Source organism: Oncorhynchus masou, unplaced genomic scaffold (assembly GCF_036934945.1).
Source record: "Oncorhynchus masou masou isolate Uvic2021 unplaced genomic scaffold, UVic_Omas_1.1 unplaced_scaffold_2154, whole genome shotgun sequence".
In the NCBI taxonomy this organism is placed as follows: domain Eukaryota; kingdom Metazoa; phylum Chordata; class Actinopteri; order Salmoniformes; family Salmonidae; genus Oncorhynchus; species Oncorhynchus masou.
In genome coordinates this window covers 48,747-75,814 of record NW_027008631.1, presented here as the reverse complement: position 1 = coordinate 75,814, position 27,068 = coordinate 48,747, and the positions used below count along the sequence as shown (strand labels likewise).

Genomic DNA, 27,068 nt, shown 5'->3' with positions numbered 1-27,068 from the left:
TCTCACACAGTAGTATAAATACACACACAGTAGGAGGATCTGAATCACCATGAAGGGTATTTGATAGTCCCTTGTGGTGGTCTGGATGTGAAGACCCCACTATCGAAAAAAATATAGCTGTAGTATTAGAATAGAAAGATTTGTTAAAAGCAGGTTTAATTAGCCATTTAGTATTATGTATGTTGTACTTCTGAACAGGTGTCCCTCTTATCAGGCCTTGTGTGTCATCTCATACTTTTCATATCATAGTATTTCTTCTCATATTATTTTGAGTATACTGCATATGATGATGATGATGTTGACTGGTTAGTATACTGTACATGAAGTATGTTCTGTCATGATGATGTGTTGACTGGTTAGTATACTGTATATGAAGTATGTTCTGTCATGATGATGATGATGTTGACTGGTTAGTATACTGTACATGAAGTATGTTCTGTCATGATGATGATGTTGACTGGTTAGTATACTGATATGAAGTATGTTCTGTCATGATGATGATGTTGACTGGTTAGTATACTGTACATGAAGTATGTTCTGTCATGATGATGTTGACTGGTTAGTATACTGTACATGAAGTATGTTCTGTCATGATGATGATGTTGACTGGTTAGTATACTGTACATGAAGTATGTTCTGTCATGATGATGATGTGACTGGTTAGTATACTGTACATGAAGTATGTTCTGTCATGATGATGATGTTGACTGGTTAGTATACTGGTGAAGTATGTTCTGTCATGATGATGATGTTGACTGGTTAGTATACTGTACATGAAGTATTGTTTCTGTCATGATGATGATAATGATGCCTTGTATCCTCTTCTTATTGTTTCCTGCAGGGTGCTGGATACTCAACCTGGTAACCTGGTTACCTGGTACTCCAACCTGGTAATCATCCTGCTCGTGACTACAGGTAAACTGGATGAGATTAAATATTATTTTAGTTGTATTTGTTTGTTTACCTCCTGAAAAGGAATGATCTGGATTTATGACGTTGTTGAGCATATAGTAGTGTACAGTCATACAGGGAAAATAGGGTGCGTACAGTTTCCAGTTGACAACTAAACCTTACAGTACTTCTCTTTGGTGATTTTTCTCTGAAACTTGGAACTCTCTTAGAATAGATTTCAACACCACAAATGTACTTCTTACTTCTTGGAACTTCTTCTTTAGTTTGTCAGTAAAAAAACACATTCAGCACAAGAGGTTGACCTCTCATAGTTTATAGAGTGTGACCATCTTCAGTGTCAATTCATTAATGATGGAATTACAATTCAGCATCCTGATGTGTGACCTATGTTTCAGGGTGTCTGGGTCAGGACAACGGGAGTGTGACTTACACCCCCAGGAGAGTCTGCTCCTTAGAGGGCTCTTCTGTGACCATGCCCTGCTCTTACACATTTCCCAAGGGTCACAAAGTCACAACAGCTTTCTGGTTCAAAGGTCAAGTGCCTGGTGCTGAGTCTCTGGATCTGAATTTGAACCCTGAGTACAAAGGCCGTGTGGAGTATCTAGGGGACAGTAACCAACTCTGTACACTGAGAATCACAGACCTGAGAGAGAGCGATTCAGGATCCTACAGCTTCCTGTTTGGGACTGACGTGAATCCTGGGGGATGGATGGGGAATCCAGGAGTCAGGTTGAATGTGACAGGTAAGGCCACGGCATGAATTCATCCACATGAATATGGAGAAAATCGCTGTCCGTCAATGTTCAACTCAAGTCAGCTATTTTTGGACGAGTTGCATACGCACAAAGTCTTCACAAAGGCCGACAAAAGCCTGTGCATAGAAATAGAAGGGAAGCGCTGCTAAGGTGCACAATAGTAGATGTTGGTAGACTGAAGGTGCTCTTTGGTAAAAGGGGTAAATTGGTCATCAAAAAGAAAGGTGGACCAAGGCCCTCTTCATATAAAACAAAGATTAAAAACTCCAACGCGTTTCAGCTGCATGGATTTCATCAGAGAACGAAATGATAATACAATGTCCTCTTTTGAAAAGCTTATTTTTTAGGGGAAAAAGCTGTTCAAAAGAGGACATTGTATTATCACTTCCACTTCCCTGACGAAGGCCATGCAGCCAAAACGCGTAAGAGTTTTTCAACTCTGTTTCCATTGAACATGCCATACTAATAAAGGCATGTTAATTAATTATATGAAGAGTGACTTGGTCCTCTATTCTTTTTGAAAAGCAGATGCATCTTTTAGACGGACAATCATCTCCGCTGTCCATCATCCATCAGCGGATTACTCACATTGAATAAAACATTGGCTTCATCTGTAATTTTAAGAAACAATAAAATAGGAGATTCTTGTAGGAAGCTTTGGGAGGAGAATGTTTTATTCTTTATGTTACTGTCTGTTATTTTCCTGGGTTTGACTTGATCTAATAAAGCTATTTTGTTTGAAATCAAATCTCAAATTAAAATGACCCCCACTCTACCCAGGGCTCCATGTTGATTTGACCCCTGACCTAGCTTTGGACGGCGAATGGGCAGACCTTACCTGTGGCTCCTGCTTATTGAGTGAAAATCCCACCTACACCTGGTACAGGGACAAACAGCCTTTGAACTACACCAACAAGGTCAAGGTTATGGCCAACTACCTGGAACTAGACCCGGTAGGCAGGGAAGATGCAGGCAGCTACTCCTGTGTGGTGAGCGGCAGAGAGGATTCCCTGGTCCGGCAGTGATCCTTGTCGTGGGATGTAAGTAGTGTATAGAGAGGATCCCCTGGTCCGGCAGTGATCCTTGTCGTGGGATGTAAGTAGTGTATAGAGAGGATTCCCTGGTCCGGCAGTGATCCTTGTCGTGGGATGTAAGTAGTGTATAGAGAGGATTCCCCTGGTCCGGCAGTGATCCTTGTCGTGGGATGTAAGTAGTGTATAGAGAGGATTCCCCTGGTCCGGCAGTGATCCTTGTCGTGGGATGTAAGTAGTGTATAGAGAGGATTCCCCTGGTCCGGCAGTGATCCTTGTCGTGGGATGTAAGTAGTGTATAGAGAGGATATTAGAAATGTATGAATTTCATCTGTTTATGTCACTAGCAAATCATCTATTGGTTCTGAGAGTCAGCAACCCAAATATGGCTTTGTTTACTGACCTACATCTTAGCATTAGCTTGAAAAACAACAAAGGGGTATACTACAGCTAACTTTGATAAACAACTAGAAATAACCATTGATTTTCTGATTCATTAAGAAAGCTCAACTTCAATGTGTGTTTTTGGTTGTTCAGTCAATTAGACCATGTCATTTTAAGCTCGTTTTCTATTAATAAAACATTATTTTAGAATATTTAGTTAGCTGGCTAACTCATTGACCCTTGCTTCGTAGTAACCCCCTCTGGAGTGGAAGGACCCCAGTCAGCATGTGCTAAATAACATGCCATGAACAGCTCAATGTCACCACAACATGAGCTGTGGGTGTTAATCTAGATGTCACAAACTGTCTTCATTTTCTCCTCCAGACTTCCCAAATAACACCTCAGTGTCAGTCACAGTCAGTCCCCCTGGGGAAATAGTGGAGGGCAGATCAGTGACTCTGACCTGCAGCAGTGATGCCAAGCCACCAGTGGACAAATACACCTGGTACAAGAAGAATGAAGAGCGGACGGGGTTCTCAGAAACAGGATCAGGGCAGAGTTACATCATCCTTAACATCAGCAATGAGGACAGTGGGCAGTACTTCTGTAAGGCTGAGAATCAATACGGACCACTTGACTCTGCAACTGTGCATCTCAGTGTAACAGGTAAGATATCCATTTAATTAAGGCAGAATAGACCGGCCATACTGTAGTTCGGGCAAATGTCAGATGGGCTGGTTTATATTTGGCCTAGTGGGCCGGTCTCAACTAGTCAACTTCTGTAGGTGGTCACCTTCACCAGGGTTGTAGGTTAAATGTTCTGATGCGAGTAGATGAGTCTTTATCTGGTAATTCGTCCTCTCCCAGGTAAACCAGTGTTTCCCTGGGCTCCCGTTGTGGGGGTGGTGGCTGTGTTGGCAGCTGGAGCTCTGCTAGTCATCCTCTATGGCACACTGAAGAAGAGGTGAGTCCATTAAGATACCAGGGTTGAGGTCAATTCCACTTAAATTCCAGTCAATTCAGAAAGTAAACCAAATTCCAATTTCAAATGTTCCTAATTGAAAAGTATTGAAATTTCAGTTTACTTCCTGAAATGACAGAATGGAATTGATCCCAACCCTGCCATTAGGATACCTATGTTTTAAAGACATAGCATATCATTGAACAGCTTATTGTGCTTCTAAGAGGCGAAGTATTTAGAATCCAGTTAGGAAATTATGGCATATAAAAAATAAGTGCGTTTTTACTCTACAGCGTTATGGTCTGTTGTCCTGAGACTACTACATGATCTTTACTCTACAGTGTTATGGTCTGTTGTCCTGAGACTACTACATGACCTTTACTCTACAGTGTTATGGTCTGTTGTCCTGAGACTACTACATGACATTTACTCTACAGTGTTATGGTCTGTTGTCCTGAGACTACTATATGACCTTTACTCTACAGTGTTATGGTCTGTTGTCCTGAGACTACTACATGACCTTTACTCTACAGTGTTATGGCCTGTTGTCCTGAGACTACTACATGACCTTTACTCTACAGTGTTATGGTCTGTTGTCCTGAGACTACTACATGACCTTTACTCTACAGTGTTATGGTCTGTTGTCCTGAGACTACTACATGACCTTTACTCTACAGTGTTATGGTCTGTTGTCCTGAGACTACTACATGACCTTTACTCTACAGTGTTATGGCCTGTTGTCCTGAGACTACTACATGACCTTTACTCTACAGCATTATGGTCTGTTGTCCTGAGACTACTACATGATCTTTACTCTACAGCATTATGGTCTGTTGTCCTGAGACGACTACATGATCTTTACTCTACAGTGTTATGGCCTGTTGCCCTGGGACTGCTGCATAAACTTTACTCTATATTACAGCGTTATGGCCTGTTGACCTGGGACTACTACATGACCTTTACTCTACAGTGTTATGGTCTGTTGTCCTGAGACTACTACATGATCTTTACTCTACAGCGTTATGGTCTGTTGTCCTGAGACTACTACATGACCTTTACTCTACAGTGTTATGGTCTGTTGTCCTGAGACTACTACATGACCTTTACTCTACAGGTTATGGTCTGTTGTCCTGAGACTACTACATGACCTTTACTCTACAGGTCTGTTATGGCATTATGGTCTGTTGTCCTGAGACTACTACATGACCTTTACTCTACAGTGTTATGGCCTGTTGCCCTGGGACTGCTGCATAAACTTTACACAGTTATGGTCTGTTGTCCTGAGACTACTACATGACTACTAAATCTTTACTCTACAGTGTTATGGTCTGTTGTCCTGAGACTGCTGCATGAACTTTACTCTATATTACAGCATTATGGCCTGTTGTCCTGAGACTACTACATGACCTTTACACTACAGTGTTATGGTCTGTTGTCCTGAGACTACTACATGACCTTTACAGTGTTATGGTCTGTTGTCCTGAGACTACTACATGACCTTTACTACAGTGTTATGGCCTGCTGCCCTGAGACTACTACATGACCTTTACTCTACAGCATTATGGTCTGTTGTCCTGAGACTACTACATGACTTTACACTACAGTGTTATGGCCTGCTGCCCTGAGACTACTACATGACCTTTACTCTACAGTGTTATGGCCTGTTGCCCTGGGACTACTACATGACCTTTACTCTATATTACAGCGTTATGGCCTGTTGGCCTGGGACTCCTACATGTCATCTGTCACTCTCTCCAGGAAAACCCCAAGAGGAATGAACTTTATCGGGGAGGCACAGATGGTACCTTGTGGTAAACCGACACACACGGCGCAGTCTGATGACACGTACATGACTCTGAATAAAAGGACAATGTCTCCTGAGTATGACACTCTGGCTGTAAGTTTCTCCCTTGAAAAGAACTTTGATGATTTACGGGTTAGTCACAATAATGTTTCCTTTCTCCCAAAGTGTGCACATGTTCCCCCAGTTGAAAGTGACATCTGGTTCTCTCTCTCCTTTCAGAATGTCAGAAACACTGTTGGCTGAAGACCGTCTGGCGGAAGAAGACCCTATGCCTGCGACCTCAACATAAATAGCGTTAGAAGTGAACACCATATAACCGTTTGAAAATTATTAAAAAGGGTGTAATTTTTAAATGATCAAATTTAGAGTTGTATATTTGATTTTCTATAGGTACGCCTAAAAGGTTTTTAGGCAAAATAACCCATTCAAAACGGAAAGCTAATTGAACGTGGGATTATGCCAGGGCTATTGTATAAATAGAACAAAAACGAACTAAACGTTTAAGAGATCTGAATTTTACTTTATAAATATTTTGCTACAATGACAGTTATCTACCCAACTCGTTCCTTTCTTTTAGCATGTGCACGTAGTAAGTACACCATCATACTTTTCAAAGGCATTAAGTCATTTGTTTAATTTGTATTTAATTCTAAGTCACAGCACTCTCTTGCTCTTGGTCCTCATTTTTGTAAGTCACCTTGCTTTAGCACCTGTGCGTTTGATCAGTTTCTTGATGAAAATATTTAGTGAACTCCATGACAGTCTCTAAAGCAAAGGGCTATAGCAGCACACAAGTAGACTACGAATACATGCTGGGACCAGCATGTACTGAGCGCAACATTGAGCGTTATTGAAGCGGGCGAGAACGCAGACGCTACAGGTTTCGGGAATCTCGCTCCTTGCTCCGCTCTGATACTCCGTCTAGAGAAGCAGAGCCATTGTGCCACTAGAGGGCGGTCTCCCCCTCCATTTGATCCTGCTTACTGATATATTTTATTTAAACCAGGAAGGGTTCATTGAGATTTGAAAAATATTTTTCAAGAGCGTCCTGGCCAAGATCGGCAGCACCAAGTCATTACACAATTAGACAGACAGACAACATGCAAAACTACAAGTCATCTTGTAAAAACCAAAGAATCCACAAGAGTATAACAAAATCATAAAACCGCAAATAAAAACAATGATTCCCTGACCTGTCAGTCAACATTCTTCATCAGTGATTTAAAAACACCAATGTGACAAGTTCTTCCAGTTGAAAAGTATTTTAAGGTGTTCCAAGACGATGGCGCAGAGTACATAAAAGCCCTTTTACCAAATTCAGTTGGGACATTTGGAACAGTTAGCAGGATAAAGTCCTGCGAACAAAGAGAGTATCCACTACATTTCTGAACAATAAAAATGCCCAAATAAAATGGTAGTAAACCCAAAACGGCTTTGTAAATAAAAGTATAACAGTGACTGAGCTTGACTAGAGAAGGCCAGCCAACCCTGGTATACAAAGTACAGTGGTGCGGAAGGGTTTCGCTGTTTAAAATCCATCTCACCATGGTAAAGGGTGTCCATTGATCTCAAACACTGAGCGGAAGCATTCATATAAAAAACATCCCTATAGTCTAGTAAAGGCATCAATGTAGCTGATTGACAGAAAGGAGGGCCCATTGATTGACAGAAAGGAGGGCCCATAAGTGTCTAAATGTAGCTGATTGACAGAAAGGAGGGCCCATAAGTGTCTAAATGTAGCTGATTGACAGAAAGGAGGCCCATAAGTGTCTAAATATAGCTGATTGACATAAGTGTCTAAATGTAGCTGATTGACAGAAAGGAGGGCCCATATTCAACTTGTTTCCACCAAAAACAAAGACACATTGACAAAAGTCCAAATAGCCAAAAGCCACTTTATTTATGAAACAACCTTAATGTGACTAGACCAGAGTGTGAAGGAGTGGCCCGTCTAAATGTACAACCCAGTAACTGGCGGGTCCCATAAGTGTCTAAATGTAGCTGATTGACAACCCAAAAACTGGTCCAAATAGCCAAAAGCTACTTTATTTATGAAACAACCTTAGTGAACTGGAAGGTACAACCCAGTAACTGGAGGTACAACCCAGTAACTGGCGGTACAACCCAGTAACTGGAGGTACAACCCAGTAACTGGCGGTACAACCCAGTAACTGGCGGTACAACCCAGTAACTGGAGGTACAACCCAGTAACTGGCGGTACAACCCAGTAACTGGCGGTATGCTGTCTTGTCTCTCAAAGTAGAATGTATTCTGGCAGTGTTGCTCAACTCCGTCACAGGTCCCCCTAGGGCAGGGGGTACTCAACTCTTACCCTACGAGGTCCAGAGCCTGCTGGTTTCCTGTTCTACCTGAATTAGTTGCACCCACCTGGTGTCCCAGGTCTAAATCAGTCCTGATTAGAGGGCAACAATGAAACATTGCAGTAGAACCGGCTTCGAGGTCCAGAGTTGAGTTTGAGGACCCTAAGAATTGCACAATTGTTTACTTTACTCCAGCACTACAGTAGCACAACTGCTGCAACGATCAACAAGCTCTTAAGAAGTTGCGTCAAGTGTGTTAGTGCTGGGCTATAAGAAATATGTGCAACAGGGGGGCAATGAGACTACACTCCCGGAGAGCTGAGTAACACCATTAGAACATTGGTACTGTTGCACCGGCCTGGGCAATGGAACACTACCATAGACACCTATAGGTTACACTCAGTAACTACTGAATCTTTAGGGGGATTCTTCCTCTGCTCATCCTGCTGGCAACACCAGGGTCATTGTGGGTTCACCTCGGCCCACATATTACATCAGTCATTTGGGATGAGACTAGAAAGTGTCCAATGACCTCATTTAGCATAATTCCAACCAATAAAACAGCATGTTTTCACTCAAAGTGTTGGTCTGACACCTTTCAGTGTGTAAATACCTGTTTTTGTCCCCCGATGCTCTTGTCTAACACTTCAGATACCTGTAGACTGAAGTAATTAACATGTTGCAGATTGACATACATGGTACAGAATGAACGCTGTTTCGATCTCCACAGAAGAGAATCACGTTCTCTCTGACACGTTCTGTGTCAACCTCTGGGGAAAAAGTCCCTGGCTTCAGCTATTAAGAATGTAAAGCTACAGATATTAGCAAATTACACATTACTCATTTGCAAAGGCCGATTGAGACCATTCAGCTCAAATTCTTGACCACCAAACCACCATGCCACTTAGCATGAAACTATTGGGCATGCACTAAGGAGTATGCTAGCATGGACATTGGAACACATCCAGAATTTGTATCTGAAATAATACCACACGACGGACATCAAAATGGAATCTGGCGATCAGAAGTCACAATAGACATTTTCATGTGCACAACTTTAATGGACCTCAAGCTAGGACACTGACCTGAACAGCTTGCCTAAATAATTGGACATGATCCTATAGAAATGGCAACAGTATAAGGCCGTGTTCACACAGGCAACCTAATTCTGATATGTTCCTCACTAACTGGTCTTTTGACCAATCAGATCTTTTGCCAATAATTGAAAAAAAAGAAAAATCCCAATTGAGCTGCCCATGCAAACGCTGCCTAATGACACAATAGTGAGTTGTGGCCTTTGACTCTGATTGGATTTTTTTTAATACAGAAAGTGAGAGTGAGGCTAGGTGAGGACCAAAATACCTTCTCTATTACAACCCTGCTGAATCATTTAAAAAACAATAACAGGGATAGCCACTTGTGTAAATACTGAAGAGAAAACTACCTTGGAATGCAAGAAAAGCTAGCCTACACTGGCTTCTTGCAATGCAGAACACGTTGGCAAAGACCAAAAATCTATTTTTTCCCCCTTAGGTGAAAAAATAAACCAGATGATCATTTGGAATGTGTAGCTATGAGACCATTAATTAATCAATTAATTACCCCTCAGATATTTACCACTAGGGGCAGTAAAGTGACGTTCATATTTAAACCAACCGAAGATGGCGGCTTTAAACCCAGTCTATAAATCCCCTCTTCAATGCTACAACTTCTAGTTTCTTGTTACAATTGTCAGAAAACAACGTGGATAAACTGAAGTCACAATTCTAATGGTGCAGCCAATGAGAAGCAACAGGAAGTGAAGTTTCCGTTACTACGGTAACGACACCAATGACAGAAAGTGGAACTTGATGTGTTCACCATTCCAGATCCCGTCAACACGAGAAGTAACGTCTCCCATGTGGTAAAGGAACTGCAGTGTGTGTGGGGGTTATGAGGTATGTGCAGTGTGTGTGTGGTGTTATAGAATGGTGCAACGTCTCTGAGTGCTTTTCTTGCTCTTCTTGTTGCTGCGGTTGGTTTCCTTATACCTCCTGATCTCTCTGACTAGAGAGTAGAACGCCTCCTCCACTCCCTGAAACAAAGACGCACAAAGGAGAAACTTTACACTCAAATGAAGCGTGATGGAATGCAGCTTGGTCGCCTTCAGTAGACTCAAAAACAGAGCAAACGAGTAGAATAGAAGAGTGCTACCTGAATGTATCCAATATCAAAGTTATCCCATTTGTGCCCTCAAATAGTGACATGACGGCTGTGTATAAATGTGTTATGTTACCCAATACCTTTAGTGAGTCAGTTGAGTTTATTCAAATGATACACAACAGTTAAGACACAGGAGTCTGTCAGGACAACACCTCCTCTGACCCTCCCTGTTTAGGACCAAAACACTCTAACAGCTTCTACCCCCAAGCCATAAAACTGCTGAACAATTAATCAAATGGCCACAGGACTACCTACATGTACAAAAGACCTCTAACCTGTACACCCGCACACTGACTCGGTACCCCCTTTATATAGCCTCGTTATTGTTATGTTATAGTGTTACTTTTTATATTTTTTTTTTACTTTAGTTTATTTGGTAAATATTTTCTTAACTTTTCTTGAACTGGACTGTTGGTTAAAGGCTTGTAAGTAAAGCATTTCACGGTAAGGTCTACACTTGTATTCGGCACGTGACAAATAAAGTTTGTTTAGATTTGCCCAGTCTGAGGCCGAACAAGCCTGCTACAATGGACGCATCATCTCTGCAGAGTGTGAGAAGTAGGAGAGCGCTGCTCAGCGTCTGGTTCTATTTCAACATTCCCGCCTGTGAACACATGATAAAAGTGGATCACGTGCTGCTCAAAAGTTATGCTTCCAGTGTAGCTGGTCCATTCCTACTGCTCCCCCGTGTAGTTCCCCTGGCTGGAAAACCCACCTGTCTGGTTTTGGCAGAGGTCTCCACGAAGGGCACACCATAGCCGCGGGCCAGTTCCTGAGCCTGCCTGCTCTCCACGCTCCGACTCCCCAGGTCACTCTTGTTCCCCACCAGCACCATAGGCACACTGTCACTGTCCTTCACCCTGTTGATCTGTTCTCTGAGGAGGAGAAAAACCCACATGGTTCAAATGATCACGTTGACTTCATGGACCGTCAGTCCTTGCATTCATAGAGCCATCTATACATTTGAGTGGCTACAGATATCCAGTCCCATCCCTCAGCTTTAACCTTGTTTGTAGGGGGCAGTATTTTAGTTTTTGGCTAAAAAACATACCCATTTGAAACTGCCTATTTCTCAGCCCCAGAAACTAGAATCAGATTAGGATAGAAAACACTCTAAAGTTACCAAAACTGTCAAAATATTGTCTGTGAGTATAACAGAACTGATATTGCAGGCGAAAACCTGAGGAAAATCCAATCAGGAAGTGCCTCTTATTTTGAAACCTCTCTGTTCCTATGCATGCCTATCCTCCATTTAAAGGGATATCAGCCAGATTTTTCTTTCTATGGCTTCCCTAAGGTGTCAACAGGCTTTAGACATAGTTTCAGGCTTTTATTTTGAAAGATGAGCGTGAAGGATTACATTGCGTAAGTGGATAGGTGGGGGCTCTCAGAGTGAATTTTGCGCAACTGAGTAAAGCCGCCAATCTTCCTCCCGCTGTTATTGAAAAACCTACACACTCAGTTGATATATTATTGAATATATATTTTAAAAACAACATGAGGATTGATTATAAAAAACGTTTGACATGTCTCTGTGGACATTATGGATATTATTTGGAATATACGTCTGTTGTTGTGACCACTCTTTCCTGTGGATTTCTGAACATAACGCGACAAACAAACATCTGTTTTTTTTGGGTATAAAAATAATCTTTATGGAACAAAAGGAACCTTTGTTGTGTCTCGTGTGAAAACATCCGAAGACCAAAGGTAAACTATTTTTTTTTATTGCTTTTCTGATTTTCGTGATCTAGCTACTTCATGCTTAGTGTACATAATGTTATGCTATCGATAAACTTACACAAACGCCTCGATTGCTTTCGCTGTAAAGCATAATTTCAAAATCTGAGACTACAGGTGGATTTACAAAAGACTAAACTGTGTTATATTGCACTTGTGATTTCATGAATATGAATATTTTTTTAGTAATGTTATTTGACTGTGGCGCTATGCTATTCAGCGGTTGCTGATGACAATTATCCCGCTACCGGGATGGGTAGCGTCAACAAGTTAAAGCAAACCAAGTAGCGGGAACACCATTTAGCTGTTGTTCCACATTTAGAGTTGGGCCTTAATTGGGGCGTGATGCCTAACGGAGTTTGACAACAGGGAAAAGAATGCATGCTAACGGAACATGATAATGACTCCACAGCATTGTATTCAGTAGTCGCGGACCGTAAGCAAAACCTTTGGTCTGTTGCGGGACATTTTGCAACGGAAATAGTTTACTCCAAACGGAAACCATTTTGCAATGGAAACTAGAGTTTATATTGGACAAATTCAAGTAGGTCCCTCCCAGTTTCCTTCTGTTTGCTTCCTCGTGTAAACGGTTGCCGTTGCAAAACTTTTCACAAACAGGCCAAATGGAATAATAAATGACTGTTTATGCCCTGCTATTGTTTTAATTTGGATTTTATTTTTGTACCCAAATATACAATGAATACACTCCAGGTGTCAGACAGCAGTCACTGTGACAGACAGTCAGTACCTGTACAGGTGAACGTCCTCAAAGGACTTGATGTTGTTGATGGCGAACACACAAAGGAAGCCTTCCCCTGTCCTCATGTACTGGTCCCTCATGGCGCTGTACTCCTCCTGACCTGCTGTGTCCAGGATGTCCAGCAGACACGTCTCCCCGTCAATCACCACCTGCTTCCTGTACGAGTCCTAGATTGAACATAAAGCTTAAGAACAGGATTCTAATATTCTAGAACTCTTAGCATAAAATGAGGAATTCAAAACAATGGGACCAGCGATGCTAATAAGCAACACTGCTGGGAATCTGTTTATTTTCAGAAGCTTCCACATGGAATTATTAGGTTTTGCTAACCTGGGTATATTCAACCTAGTACAAGTCCTAAAATAGGGGTGTGTTCATTAGGCATCACATGGAAGGAAACAAGCAGAAACAGGGAGGGACTACCTGGACTTGTCCAATGAGAAAATGTTTATTTTTGTTTTCCATTGCAAAACTGTCTTTTTTTCTGTTTTCTGTTGCTCTAATGCAGTGGGTCCCAACTCCTGTCCTGGAGAAACCCACAGCAGAACACATTTTTGTAGCCCCGGACTAACAGACCTGATTCAACTCATTGAGGGCCTGATGACTAGTTAGAATCAGGTGTGCTTCACCGGGGCTACAATAAAAATGTGTACTGTTGGGGTACTCGAGGACTGGATTTGGGAACCGCTGCCCAAATGAACATTATCCAGAGACAACAGGTGCCAATTTCTAATAGACTCCTACCACCTACCCATAGGTACTGGTGTGAATCTGAATGGATTGGAAAGCATGATCGTAACAATGTTTGGAAAGTAATAACCCCTCCCCTTTGCCACCCTCATAGCTAACAGAACCACACTGTAAATCATTCTAACCATTTAGCTAGCGGCAACACTTATCCTAATGATCAGAAGACTGTGGATAGATATTATAGAATAGAATCTACATAGACTCCATATAGTGGGTTGCTACGTTTGAAGCAGACAATTTCAATTGAATTAACTTACTATTAAATGGCAACTCCACAACTTTTCACCAAACCAGTGTCTACATATGTGGAAACAGCTCATTTCTACATAAGAAAAAAAAAGAAATAATTTTTAAATGACATCAAAAAGTAAAAAAAAAAAAAAAAAAAAAAGTTTTTTAAATTTTCAAACATTGATGGGGGGGGGGAAAGAAATAGCATCCCTTTGGCTAGAAACTAGTTACAGGTTTTGAAAATCCCAGTTTCTCTTACTTTTAATCCCACCCTGTGATGTCACAGAAGCATTTTTTAGGAACCCTTCTTATACTTTTTAACTACAGATCATAACAACGTGTCATTTTCATATATGTAGACACTGGTTTGGTGCTGGAGATATAAGGGGAAAAGTGGCGGAGTTCCCCTTTAATAAGAGTCACAGAGAGACAAACACCTGCAACTCACCTCGATGGTGGGGTCATATTCATCCACAAAGTGATTCTGGATGAGCTGGATAGTTAAGGCACTCTTCCCAACACCTCCAGCACCCACCACAACAAGCTTATACTCAGTCATGCCTGGAGAGAGCGGGAGAAAGAGAAACACGTGTTTCCATTAAAGCTTCACATAGAAATGTGTGTTATAGATCTGCCCTTCTCATTGAAAGCAAGTCTACGTGGTAGATCTGTTCTATGTAAGCTATTACTATGCTTCCCGTTCTTATGTTATGTTTTGTTTCTGCTTCTTTCAGTTTGTTACACCAGCTTCAAAACAACTGAAAATACAATATTTTTGTTTATGGAAAATATATTTCACAGCGGTTTAGAGTACAATGTTTCTCTACACAATGACTGCTTGTTTTGTCACATTAACTGAAATTAGGCAAACTATTTAGAATTTTAGCAACCAGAAAATGGCAGAGCGATTCCTGCATATTGCATCTTTAATAGCACACATGGAACAGATCTACCACTTAGACTAAATGAGAATGACAGACCTATAACTCCCATTTCTATAGACATTGTTGGGTCACCCAAAAAGTTACATATTGTAGCTTTTAATGTTGAATCCATATAGATTTATTAAATTGGTTTTAAAATATAATATATATATATATTTTTTTTTAACCTTTATTTAACTAGGCAAGTCAGTTAAGAACAAATTCTTATTTTCAATGACGGCCTAGGAACAGTGGGTTAACTGATTTAAGTACTAGTTGTTTTCTTACTTGTAAATAAGTTCTGAAATGTCTGTGTGTGTAATTGTGTGTGTGCATGTCAGATTTACATCTGACTGTATGGTTCATTGTAGAGACCTTAACCCAATGACCTCAAAGAGACTTGGACCTCCTGCCGTAATGATTCATGTGTTGGGCTTTACAGTAGCTGGACCCAGATTTGAGTCCTGGCCGGTGCTACCCCCTCGAAATTGGCTACACTGGTGTCAGATGTGGGATGGCATCCTTGAGGCCATCTGAGAGGGGTGTACACCTGAGGAACTTGTTATAGAGAAGCGTGGGTCACACTCTCCTGAAGGAATGGTAATGTAGGGCCCTTAACCAAACCTCAACAAGACATTCTGACCTCTTGGCATAATGGTTAAGGTGTTGACTTGACAGTCTCTAGATCAAAGTTTGTGTCCCAGTCAGGGCTAGTCCCCAAATTCATAACAATATTATACATTAACTCATTTCTGAACCAAACGAGTCCTATATTTTAGGCTAATTATATACTTTCTGTTCAAGTGTGATGAGGTGTTCGTCTTTCAGTCCAATTAGGTACATTCTAGACAATATTTCTGTACACTTGGGGGACCCCTTTTGATTGAGGAGCATCCCCCAAAGGAAAACGCTCTGTATACTATTTCAATTGAAAACAAGGCATTAGTAAGACAAAGGCACGAGGAAACCTGTGGTGTCTACAGTACAGCCAACAACAAGTTCACATAATATGCTTTTCCAGTGATTTGGAATAGCCCACGGCCCGGAGAATTGTCTGATCATTGCAGGATATCAATCTTTATTCGCGGTCATTACAAAAATATGCTGGTATCTGCTAGCAAAGAGGCCGGCTCTAATTTGACCCAGATTTGTATGGGGGCTAACGTTAGCTAGCATAGCATAACTAACAGACTGCGGTAGATGACACACTAGGCAGAATACAATCACTGCATTTCTGCGATAATAATGTAGGCCTATTGCATGAGGAAAATGACAAAAATCAGAGCGCTTACCTTAATTTGGTTGGTCGTTTTTCACCAAACAAAAATGCAGCGTTTGAATGACAAAATGAGATTAGTGCTACATAGCCTGAAACAATTTCCTGATTGAAGCCAGCTAAGAACAAATATATGCTTTTAGAAACTGCAATCTTTGCGGCAATTGAGCCACAAATATGTCAAATCACTGTTGGCAATGAACGGGAAATATAGGTTGAATATAACCCGAATTAATTTATAGGTAAGAATTAGTAGTAGGGGAGTAAATCTCTCTAGACTCCATTGTGGTTGAAAAGGGGTAAGGCTTTCACGGCAAACGCAATCAATGGTATTGATTTAACAGCCAATACCATTGTGGTGAAGTAGACAGACAGTAGAGTAACCTAACCAGAATGGGGCTTTCGTTCTACTTCCGGTTATACCCGCCTTCAAATCAGAAACTGACCAATCAGGAACCGACTGAAAGCCTCATTGGTTGTGTCCGAAAAAATAAATCGCATGCTCTCAACACCTTGATAGTCCCGCCTTTGTACGAAGATTAACCAATCAAAGACATTGCTGCAGTGAGGTTTGGAAAGAGCGCACTCGAGTCTGATTGGCTCGATTATTTGGGTTGTTGAGTGTGCGGAGATAATTTGACCACTAGATGGAATCATTGTACTAGCGGCTAACCAACCGAAAGACTGTAAAAAGAGCGAACCATGTCTATATAAAACAGACACAGTCAAGATCGCTTTGTTCATTGCACGCTATTGACACGTTTCAAGCACAAGGTTGATGGCCCAATTTTATGGGGTTTCCTTCAAAAACGATATTCAAACTGACAAATTGGTTGAGGATAATATTGGTAAATAAAACTTAATGGAATACCTTAATCTCTATTGGGTTTGCTGTAAGTATCGAACTGCATTCGTTAAAGAGAGGATTGGTGCTGTAAAGGTCAGTAGTGGAACCCTGACAGTGATGGATCAAACTGTGTTACAGCTCACTAAGGATTTAGGGAAGCGCACACACACACACACACACACACACACACACACACACACACACACACACACACACACACACACACACACACACACACACACACACACACACACACACACCAGTCTCTCCCCCTCACCTCCCTGCCATAGCCTAGGCTATAGCCAATCCCCTGCATCCTGCCCCATGTCTCTCTCTCTCCCCCTCTCTCTCCCTCTCTCTCTCTCTCTCTCTCTCTCTCTCTCTCTCTCTCTCTCTCCTACTGAGTGCATCTGCTCTTCTCACTAATCTTTGCCTAAAATCACAGAGATAATCCAGCATCCATCTGTCATGGAGGAGAGAGAGAGAGAGAGAGAGAACATTGGGAATGTGAATATTATGTAAAAAGTTAAACATTTCTTGTGCTCTTACAATACCAATCGCTGTATTTACTCAAATGTACCAGTGCTATATGACGACTGTAACCAATATGATATTGTAAACTTAGAAAGGGATAAAACCAGAACTATGGATCGATTGTAAACAGTAATGACCACAGGGGTGTAATAACGATGAGACCATTTTATATACATGTATATATGCTATATGCTATATGACTAATAACGATGACACCATTTTATATACATGTATATATGCTATATGACTAATAACGATGACACCATTTTATATACATGTATATATGCTATATGACTAATAACATGATGACACCATTTTATATACATGTATATATGCTATATGACTAATAACGATGACACCATTTTATATACATGTATATATGCTATATGACTAATAACGATGACACCATTTTATATACATGTATATATGCTATATGACTAATAACGATGACACCATTTTATATACACCTTTTATTTTACACATATACATATTTCATACATGTCATATTTGTTGTGTGTTTTTGTATGTATATGTCTGTATGTGTTTTTACATGTTGTCTCCCCACAGGTAATCGTACGTTTCAACAAGACGGAGGAGAACATGGAAACAGGAAAGTAGGAATCCAAGAGACAAAAGAAATCAACAGAAAAACAACAACAACAACACAACTATAGTAACAAGTCCAGGATTGGTTGCTCAAATGTTCTGTTCAGGACACGTAAAGCATACAGTCCCCCTTAGCCTCGGAAACATACACTGTATAGTATGACAGAACACACACACCTGAAGATACAGTTCATATTGCCAAAGACCAGTACTAGACACACATTGCACACTGTGGTGCAATGGCAACCGCACATGTTTTCCATCACTGCACAAAAGGTTAACACACAATTCACCAACAGCCAGTCATTCACTAACAGGCCGACAAGTTTCATCACATGAAATAATGAAGCAGCGTGCGTTCACACATTAACATCCGAAGTCATCATTACTTCTCTTGTCACACGTGGACACATGGACACGTTGTGTGGTGCACTCACTGCACCCATGAAACCATCATTACAGCATGCTCACCGCACAATGTTCCAGCACCTGCACCCGACACACACAAACGCACGCACGCACGCACACACACACACACACACACACACACACACACACACACACACACACACACACACACACACACACACACACACACACACACACACACTTGCGCAGCTATCCTTGTGAGGACATACAGTTCAGTCCCATTCAAAATCCTATTTTCCCTAACCCTAAGTTTAACCCTAACACAAACTCTAACTCTAACCTTACCCCTAAACCCCCTAGAAACAGCATTTGATCTTATGGGGATCAACAAAATGTCCCCAGTTGGTCAAATTTTTGTTTGTTTACTAGTTAGTATAGTTAAACACATCCACACACACACACACACACACACACACACACACACACACACACACACACACACACACACACACACACACACACACACACACACACACACACACACACACACACACGCTTCGGGAGAGTACTGTCTAATACATAGAAACGTGTATAGAAAGGAACAGTAACCTACATACAGTAAATATTGACTTCTACATATAAGTGCATTCAGTGATTTTGGCAAAATGCCTAAAATACTGAGAGGGTAATATGACAATAACGACAGGATTCTGGAGCACCATTTAACTGCTCTCTGACAGGATTCAGTGGAGTAACCCATGGCCCTTTCTCATGGATATAATGCCCACTTTGCCGATGCTCGAAACATTAGACTGCTGTGTGCAACATAGGCCAGTAGCAATTGAAAATAAGCATTGGGCTGAGTCGCAGTCATCCATACCACCCATTGCTAAAAAACAACAAGCTTTTCACAAATGAGACACTTACATTTGATTTCCAGAGACACTCACAAAGCCGACAGACAGCTCATGGAGAATTATTCGTTTGAAAGTAAATTACATGTAAATTAAACTCAACTGATGAGTGAGCAACAGTGACCCAATAAGAGTTTCAGGTTCAACAGGCAAAATGTTCACGCACACACACACACACACACACACACACACACACACACACACACACACACACACACACACACACACACACACACACACACACACACACACACACACACACACACACACACACACACACACACACACACACACACACACACACACACACAAAAACACACTTATACAAATGCATATAATTCATATAATGTACGTATATACAAAAACACACCTATGACAATTTGCTAACACTCTATCTTCCCTCACTACATTTGCCAAAATATCTGCCCTTTCTTATTTCACCTCTCTCTCTTCCCTATCTCCCCTCTCTTCCTATCTCCCCTCTCTTCCTTATCTCCCCTCTCTTCCCTATCTTCCCTCTCTTCCCTATCTCCCTCTCTTCCCTATCTCCCCTCTTCCCTATCTCCCCTCTCTTCCTTATCTCCCCTCTCTTCCCTATCTCCCCTCTCTTCAGACTTGAGAAAGGTACAGTATACTTAACATGGACTTAAGTCAGCCTTTTTAGACCAAGGTCCATATTTAGTCAACTTATCTCAAATCTGAATAGGGCATTATGTGAGCTCCCTCTCTCCCTCCCCTCCGTAGAGTTACTGGTTGTATCCCGGAGGTTGAACATATTCCTCCGTCTTCTCCCAGTCCTGGACCCACCCTGCCCCCCCTCCAGCACCCCCTCCTCCGTTGGGGCCCGCTGTTGGCTGGCTCATGGCTCCGTACTGCCCCCCTCCGCCAGCGCGGTACATCTCTTCCGTCTCATTGGCCAGTTCGTCCTCGTCGATGATGCCACACTTCTCATCACTGGTGTCCTCCTGGTCCGCCCACGGCTGCTTCTCCCCTGACGCAAAGATTCCTGGGAAAGAGCCAGGAGGATAATTCAGAATCAGGTTTGGGTCACATTAGGTTCACACCTCGGTCTATTCATAAGGCACCAATTAGAAGAAAACTGATGGAAACAGAAAGGGACTAACTGAGCTTGTCCAATTAGAAAGGTTAGCAAAACCTTTTGCTACGATGTGATTAATACTTTATGTGGCAAAGTGAATTCAAATGAGTAATCACATTCTCAATTGTGATTGAATTCACGCAAATGGTTTCAAACATGATTTTTAATTGAATTCAGTGTGAATTTCCTTTAGGGTTCAAACATGATTTTTAATTGAATTCAGTGTGAATTTCCTTTAGGGTTCAAACATGATTTTTAATTGAATTCAGTGTGAATTTCCTTTAGGGTTTAAACATGATTTTTAATTGAATTCAGTGTGAATTTCCTTTAGGGTTCAAACATTATTTTTAATTGAATTCAGTGTGAATTTCCTTTAGGGTTCAAACATGATTGATTTGGTGGAGGATTTACATCAGTCATTCACCTTGGATTCCAATACGATTTCGACAGAACTCAAGTTGCATTCCTTCGTATATTGGTGATTTACATGAGCCACTGTCAATTCATTTGTGGTTCACGCTAAATTGGCACTGGATTCCCAGTATTTTACACCATTTTACATCATTTATTTGCGATTCACATAGGAGTCATGTGATTTAGAAACCCCTCACACATGGTTTGTTGATGAAATTAACCATTTGCATACAATTCACAAAGACTCCCTGAACTATAGGTTCATTGAACGACTGACTGGAGCTTCACACAGGAACCAACACATAAACACATACCATAGAAAATCACTCCACCATAGTGAACGACTGAAGCAATGAGGAAGACACCCTGCCAATCCTCACGTGACTGAGAGAGAGAGAGAGAAGAGGTTTTAAGATAGGGAATTATGGAAATATAAACATGTTAGAACCATCATGTTGGCAAATTCTGGACAGTTGAATAGTTTACAAGCAGTTTATGATTAGATCTAATGCCTTGTCCTGGAGTAAAAACCATTCTCACTAAATCATGTCCATTGAAAGCTCATTTCAGTCTTTTTCTGCTGTGTTGCCGACAACTCATGGAATTGTCTTGACAATGAAGTAGGTAAAGCACAGACCGATCCGGGACCTGCCTACATGTTAGTTCAGGACTAGGCTTAATCTGTGTCTGGCAAACTGCTCCTACATGTAAACTGGCTAAATGTAATGCCAGTTTGATTGAACAGAGCTCTGTGTGTCTTGGTAATTCACCTCCATGTAACTGGCTAAATGTAATGCCGTTTGATTGAACAGAGCGCTGTGTGTCTTGGTAATTCACCTCTATGTAACTGGCTAAATGTAATGCCAGTTTGATTGAACAGAGCTCTGTGTGTCTTGGTAATTCACCTCCATGTAACTGGCTAAATGTAATGCCAGTTTGATTGAACAGAGCTCTGTGTGTCTTGGTAATTCACCTCCATGTAACTGGCTAAATGTAATGCCAGTTTGATTGAACAGCGCTCTGTGTGTCTTGGTAATTCACCTCCATGTAACTGGCTAAATGTAATGCCAGTTTGATTGAACAGAGCTCTGTGTGTCTTGGTAATTCACCTCCATGTAACTGGCTAAATGTAATGCCAGTTTGATTGAACAGAGCGTGTGTCTTGGTAATTCACCTCCATGTAACTGGCTAAATGTAATGCCAGTTTGATTGAACAGAGCTCTGTGTGTCTTGGTAATTCACCTCCATGTAACTGGCTAAATGTAATGCCAGTTTGATTGAACAGAGCGCTGTGTCTTGGTAATTCACCTCCATGTAACTGGCTAAATGTAATGCCAGTTTGATTGAACAGAGCTCTGTGTGTCTTGGTAATTCCCATACATGTAACTGGCTAAATGTAATGCCAGTTTGATTGAACAGCGCTCTGTGTGTCTTGGTAATTCACCTCCATGTAACTGGCTAAATGTAATGCCAGTTTGATTGAACAGAGCGCTGTGTCTTGGTAATTCACCTCCATGTGACTGGCTAAATGTAATGCCAGTTTGATTGAACAGAGCTCTGTGTGTCTGGAAATGCCCATCAAAATGCTGGCTAAATGTAATGCCAGTTTGAAACCTGAAGAGAGCTCTGGAGGGATGGGGGACAGGATGAAACTGGCTAAATGTAATGCCAGTTTGATTGAACAGAGCCTGTGTGTCTTGGAGAGACTCACCATCTGACCATGGCTAAAACAACTGTAATGCCAGTTTGATTGATCACCAGAGGCTGCCTAATCTAATCTAATTCACATGTGACTGGCCAAACCCTAACTACAACATTACCTTAACCACAACATTACCATAACCCTAACAGAACCTTATCCCTTGGTAAACACAACATTACCTTAACCAACATGGCATAAATGTAATGCCAGTTTGATTAACCACAACCTGTGTCCCTTGGTAATTCACAACCTGTAACCCAACCCTAAATGTAATGCCAGTTTGATTGAACAGAGCTTATGTGTCTTAACCACAACCTTATCCCAACCCTAAATGTAATGCCAGTTTGATTGAACAGAGCTCTGTGTGTCTTAACCACAACCTTATCCCAACTGGCTAAACACAACCAGTTTGATTGAACCCTCTGTGTGTCTTGGTAATTCACCATCCATGTAACCTTATCCTAAATGTAACCAGTTTGACCTTGAACAAACCCTAACTCTTGGTACCTTGTCTTGGTCATTACCATAACTATAACCTTATCCAACCCTAACCACAACCTAATCCCAACCCTAAACACAACCTTATCCCAACCCTAACCACAACATTACCAATATCCAAGTATTCACCCTAAAACCTTAAACCCTAAAGAACCTTATGGGGGGACAGGACAAATTACATAACCACAACCTTATCCTAACCCTAACCACAACCTTATGTAACCCTAAACACAACATTACCAACCCTAACCACAACTGAAGTAAACCTTGTGTTATGGTCATAACCTGCCCTAATCTAATTACTAACCACAACCTTATCCTAACCCTAACCACAACCTTATCCCAACCCTAACCACAACATTACCATAACCACAACCTTATCCCAACCCTAAACACAACCCTTAACCACAACATTATTATCATAACCACAACCTTATCCTAACCCTAACCACAACCTTATCCCAACCCTAAACACAACATTATCCCAACCCTAACCACAACATTACCATAACCACAACCTTATCTTAACCCTAACCACAACATTACCATAACCACAACCTTATCCCAACCCTAACCACAACCTTATCCCAACCCTTAACCACAACCTTATCCTAACCCTAACCACAACCTTATCCCAACCCTAACACAACATTACCTAACCACAACATTACCATAACCACAACCTTATCTTAACCCTAACCACAACATTACCAACCCTAACCACAACCTTATCTTAACCCTAAAATAAGACTAAAAACCTTATCTGATTAACCCATAACCAGCAACCATTTCAACAAAAATCCTAAAAGGAAAGAACAGTCCTTACTTCCTTAACCTCAAAACCTAACCACAACCTTACTCTCAGTAACCCTAACCACAACCTTATCCCAACCAGTAAACCTACAACCTTATCCCAACTGTTGTTACTCAAAACCTAACAACAGTTTGGTATTGTCTTCCAACTGTTGTTACTCAGTAACCCTAACCACAGTTTGGTATCCCAACCCTAAACACCACCTTATCCCAACCCTAACCACAACATTACCATTACTCACAACCTTATCCAGTAAACCTAACCACAACCTGGTATCCCAACCCTAAACACAACATTATCCCAACCCAGTAAACCTACAACATTACCATAACCACAACTGTTATTACTTAACCCTAACCACAACCTTATCTCCAACTGTTGTTACCTAACCAACAACAGTTATCTTAACTGTAAAATAAGACTAAAAACCTATAAGAATTTGATTATATCCCTGACTGTTGTTACTCAGTAAACCTAACCAGTTTGGTATTGTCTTCCTGACTTTCAACAAAAATCCCTCAATGTCTGAAAAGGAAAGAACAGTCCTTAGGTTTGGTATTATCTCCCTGACTGTTGTTACTCAGTAAACCTAACGGACAGTTTGGTATTATCTCCCGACTGTTGTTACTCAGTAAACCTAACAGACAGTTTGGTATTGTCTCCCTGACTGTTGTTACTCAGTAAACCTAACAGACAGTTTGGTATTATCTCCCTGACTGTTGTTACTCAGTAAACCTAACAGACAGTTTGGTATTGTCTCCCTGACTGTTGTTACTCAGTAAACCTAACAGACAGTTTGGTATTGTCTTCCTGACTGTTGTTACTCAGTAAACCTAACGGACAGTTTGGTATTATCTTCCTGACTGTTGTTACTCAGTAAACCTAACCTACAGTTTGGTATTATCTCCCTGACTGTTGTTACTCAGTAAACCTAACCTACAGTTTGGTATTATCTCCCTGACTGTTGTTACTCAGTAAACCTAACGGACAGTTTGGTATTGTCTCCCTGACTGTTGTTACTCAGTAAACCTAACAGACAGTTTGGTATTATCTCCCCGACTGTTGTTACTCAGTAAACCTAACAGACAGTTTGGTATTGTCTTCCTGACTGTTGTTACTCAGTAAACCTAACAGACAGTTTGGTATTGTCTTCCTGACTGTTGTTACTCAGTAAACCTAACAGACAGTTTGGTATTATCTCCCTGACTGTTGTTACTCAGTAAACCTAACAGACAGTTTGGTATTGTCTTCCTGACTGTTGTTACTCAGTAAACCTAACAGACAGTTTGGTATTATCTCCATGACTGTTGTTACTCAGTAAACCTAACAGACAGTTTGGTATTATCTCCCTGACTGTTGTTACTCAGTAAACCTAACGGACAGTTTGGTATTGTCTTCCCGACTGTTGTTACTCAGTAAACCTAACGGACAGTTTGGTATTGTCTTCCCGACTGTTGTTACTCAGTAAACCTAACAGACAGTTTGGTATTGTCTTCCTGACTGTTGTTACTCAGTAAACCTAACAGACAGTTTGGTATTGTCTTCCTGACTGTTGTTACTCAGTAAACCTAACAGACAGTTTGGTATTGTCTTCCTGACTGTTGTTACTCAGTAAACCTAACAGACAGTTTGGTATTGTCTCCCTGACTGTTGTTACTCAGTAAACCTAACAGACAGTTTGGTATTGTCTCCCTGACTGTTGTTACTCAGTAAACCTAACGGACAGTTTGGTATTGTCTCCCTGACTGTTGTTACTCAGTAAACCTAACAGACAGTTTGGTATTGTCTCCCTGACTGTTGTTACTCAGTAAACCTAACAGACAGTTTGGTACCTGTATTGAATTACGAGTGGGACATTTCACTTCCATTTATCCAGCGAGTGGTGCAACTGAGCATCGTCTCTCAGACCTACAAGTTGACTGAAGAAAACCCTAACTGATTGGTTGTTGTCTTTCTCCAAAGTGAATTGACAAATCAGATGACAGAGTCAGAGGCGGGAGAGGACACCCATACCTTTGCATCACAAAGCATTCATCCCTGAGGACTCTACCAATGCTCATGCACAGACAGTGGACACGTTCCAGGCTGACTACACTTCAGACACATGATGTCACAATGCCTGGATAGGTGTTTCATAGCTCGCCACATACATACGTCATCAACAGAACATCCTTGACAGTTCAAAACAAATAGATCAATAATAATTCATTGATTGGATTTAAACAGTGCTTTTCTACAACTGAATATGAATTGAAATCTGGTTTCTCACAGCTCTGTAGAGATGTAGTGACGGTCCTAAAGTCGGTTTGTTTGTGGGAGAGAAAATCCTTCACGTCCTTACCTGAGATGGCAAATCCACTGAAGCCCACAGCGATGACTAAAAAGGAGATGGCCATGACCTTGGTGTGAGAGTATCCCACCACCAGCAAGAAAGTGGCCTCCATTCCAAACCCTGGTGACAAAACAGGAACCACAACTAAACACACTAATATCACCACTAACAACAAACACGAAAGATCACAATATGGAAAGGACCCTTTGACTCCAATGTTTGTCCTGGTATTAGGGGTGGGTGGGGGTGTTGATCACCATTTAGTGTTGCACTCTGTGACAAACATAGGTTGTGGGCAGAGACATATATTTAGAGAGTTGGGATAACTTTTAGAATTTTTCGACCAAAAAATGTACATATTGCAACTTTATCATGAATGTCTTGTCCTAGTCGTGTTTGTTGAGTGGATCATTTGAATTTGCCCCTTCTGTCATGCCCGTGCCCTGTGCCAGTGATGTGATGATGATGATCCTGTGTGGCTCAATCGGTGAGAGCAGAGCGCTAGCAATGCCAAGGTCATGGGTTCAATTCCCACAGGAAATGTGTTTATACAGATACTATAATGTTTGCCCTCACTGAACTGTAAAGTTATTCTGGATTAAAGCATCTACCATTTGGCACATATTATATCCCTTCTGTTTTATATAACAATTAGAGAACGTTCTGCATTCCTTCTGTTTATATAACAAGTATAGAACGTTCTGCATTCCTTCTGTTTATATAACAATTAGAGAACTTTCTGCATTCCTTCTGTTTTATATAACAATTAGAGAACTTTCTGCATTCCTTCTGTTTATATAACAATTAGAGAACGTTCTGCATTCCTTCTGTTTTATATAACAATTAGAGAACGTTCTGCATTCCTTCTGTTTATATTACAATTATAGAA

At 41.1% G+C, this 27,068-nt stretch overlaps 2 protein-coding genes, 1 long non-coding RNA gene and 1 pseudogene across 4 annotated transcripts; 2 read left to right on the top strand and 2 right to left on the bottom strand.

The window, feature by feature from the left end:
- Positions 1–841: 841 nt before the first annotated feature.
- LOC135533008 (natural cytotoxicity triggering receptor 3-like) lies at positions 842–2,692 on the top strand (the record flags this gene model as incomplete). Its single annotated transcript, XM_064960415.1, has 3 exons — positions 842–915; positions 1,308–1,655; positions 2,448–2,692. Coding segments are annotated over 3 exons (667 nt in total), but the record flags the coding sequence as incomplete, so codon positions are not given.
- Positions 2,693–2,827: 135 nt separating this feature from the next.
- LOC135533009 (uncharacterized) lies at positions 2,828–6,397 on the top strand. Its single transcript, XR_010454429.1, has 5 exons — positions 2,828–2,985; positions 3,467–3,748; positions 3,950–4,046; positions 5,802–5,940; positions 6,067–6,397. It is a non-coding gene; the product is annotated as an uncharacterized LOC135533009 (long non-coding RNA).
- Positions 6,398–9,196: 2,799 nt separating this feature from the next.
- On the bottom strand, positions 9,197–16,372 carry LOC135533006 (GTPase HRas-like). 2 transcript variants are annotated; one of them, XM_064960413.1, is made up of 5 exons: positions 16,067–16,372; positions 14,300–14,412; positions 12,859–13,037; positions 11,086–11,245; positions 9,197–10,242 (listed from the first exon to the last, which is right to left on the bottom strand). In XM_064960413.1, exons 2-5 carry the CDS (start codon positions 14,408–14,410, stop codon positions 10,129–10,131), a joined length of 564 nt encoding a protein of 187 aa, XP_064816485.1. In that variant the 5' UTR covers positions 14,411–14,412; positions 16,067–16,372; the 3' UTR covers positions 9,197–10,128. The 2 variants fall into 2 exon arrangements, with proteins under 2 accessions (XP_064816485.1, XP_064816486.1); XM_064960414.1 differs by lacking the exon at positions 16,067–16,372 and adding an exon at positions 13,878–13,942 and having other exon boundaries at positions 14,300–14,368.
- A 3,505-nt stretch (positions 16,373–19,877) lies between these two features.
- LOC135533007 (vesicular glutamate transporter 1-like) overlaps positions 19,878–27,068 on the bottom strand; it is a 28,260-nt pseudogene continuing 21,069 nt past the window's right edge.

Excerpts from the sequence above, each read along its gene's own strand:
- LOC135533006 (XM_064960413.1), bottom strand. The coding sequence starts at position 14,410 with ATGACTGAGTATAAGCTTGTTGTGGTGGGTGCTGGAGGTGTTGGGAAG. Across the intron at positions 11,246-12,858 it reads GAGGACGTTCACCTGTACAG|AGAACAGATCAACAGGGTGA; the intron begins GTACTGACTGTC and ends TCTCCTCCTCAG. Across the intron at positions 10,243-11,085 it reads CCTCTGCCAAAACCAGACAG|GGAGTGGAGGAGGCGTTCTA; the intron begins GTGGGTTTTCCA and ends TCTTTGTTTCAG.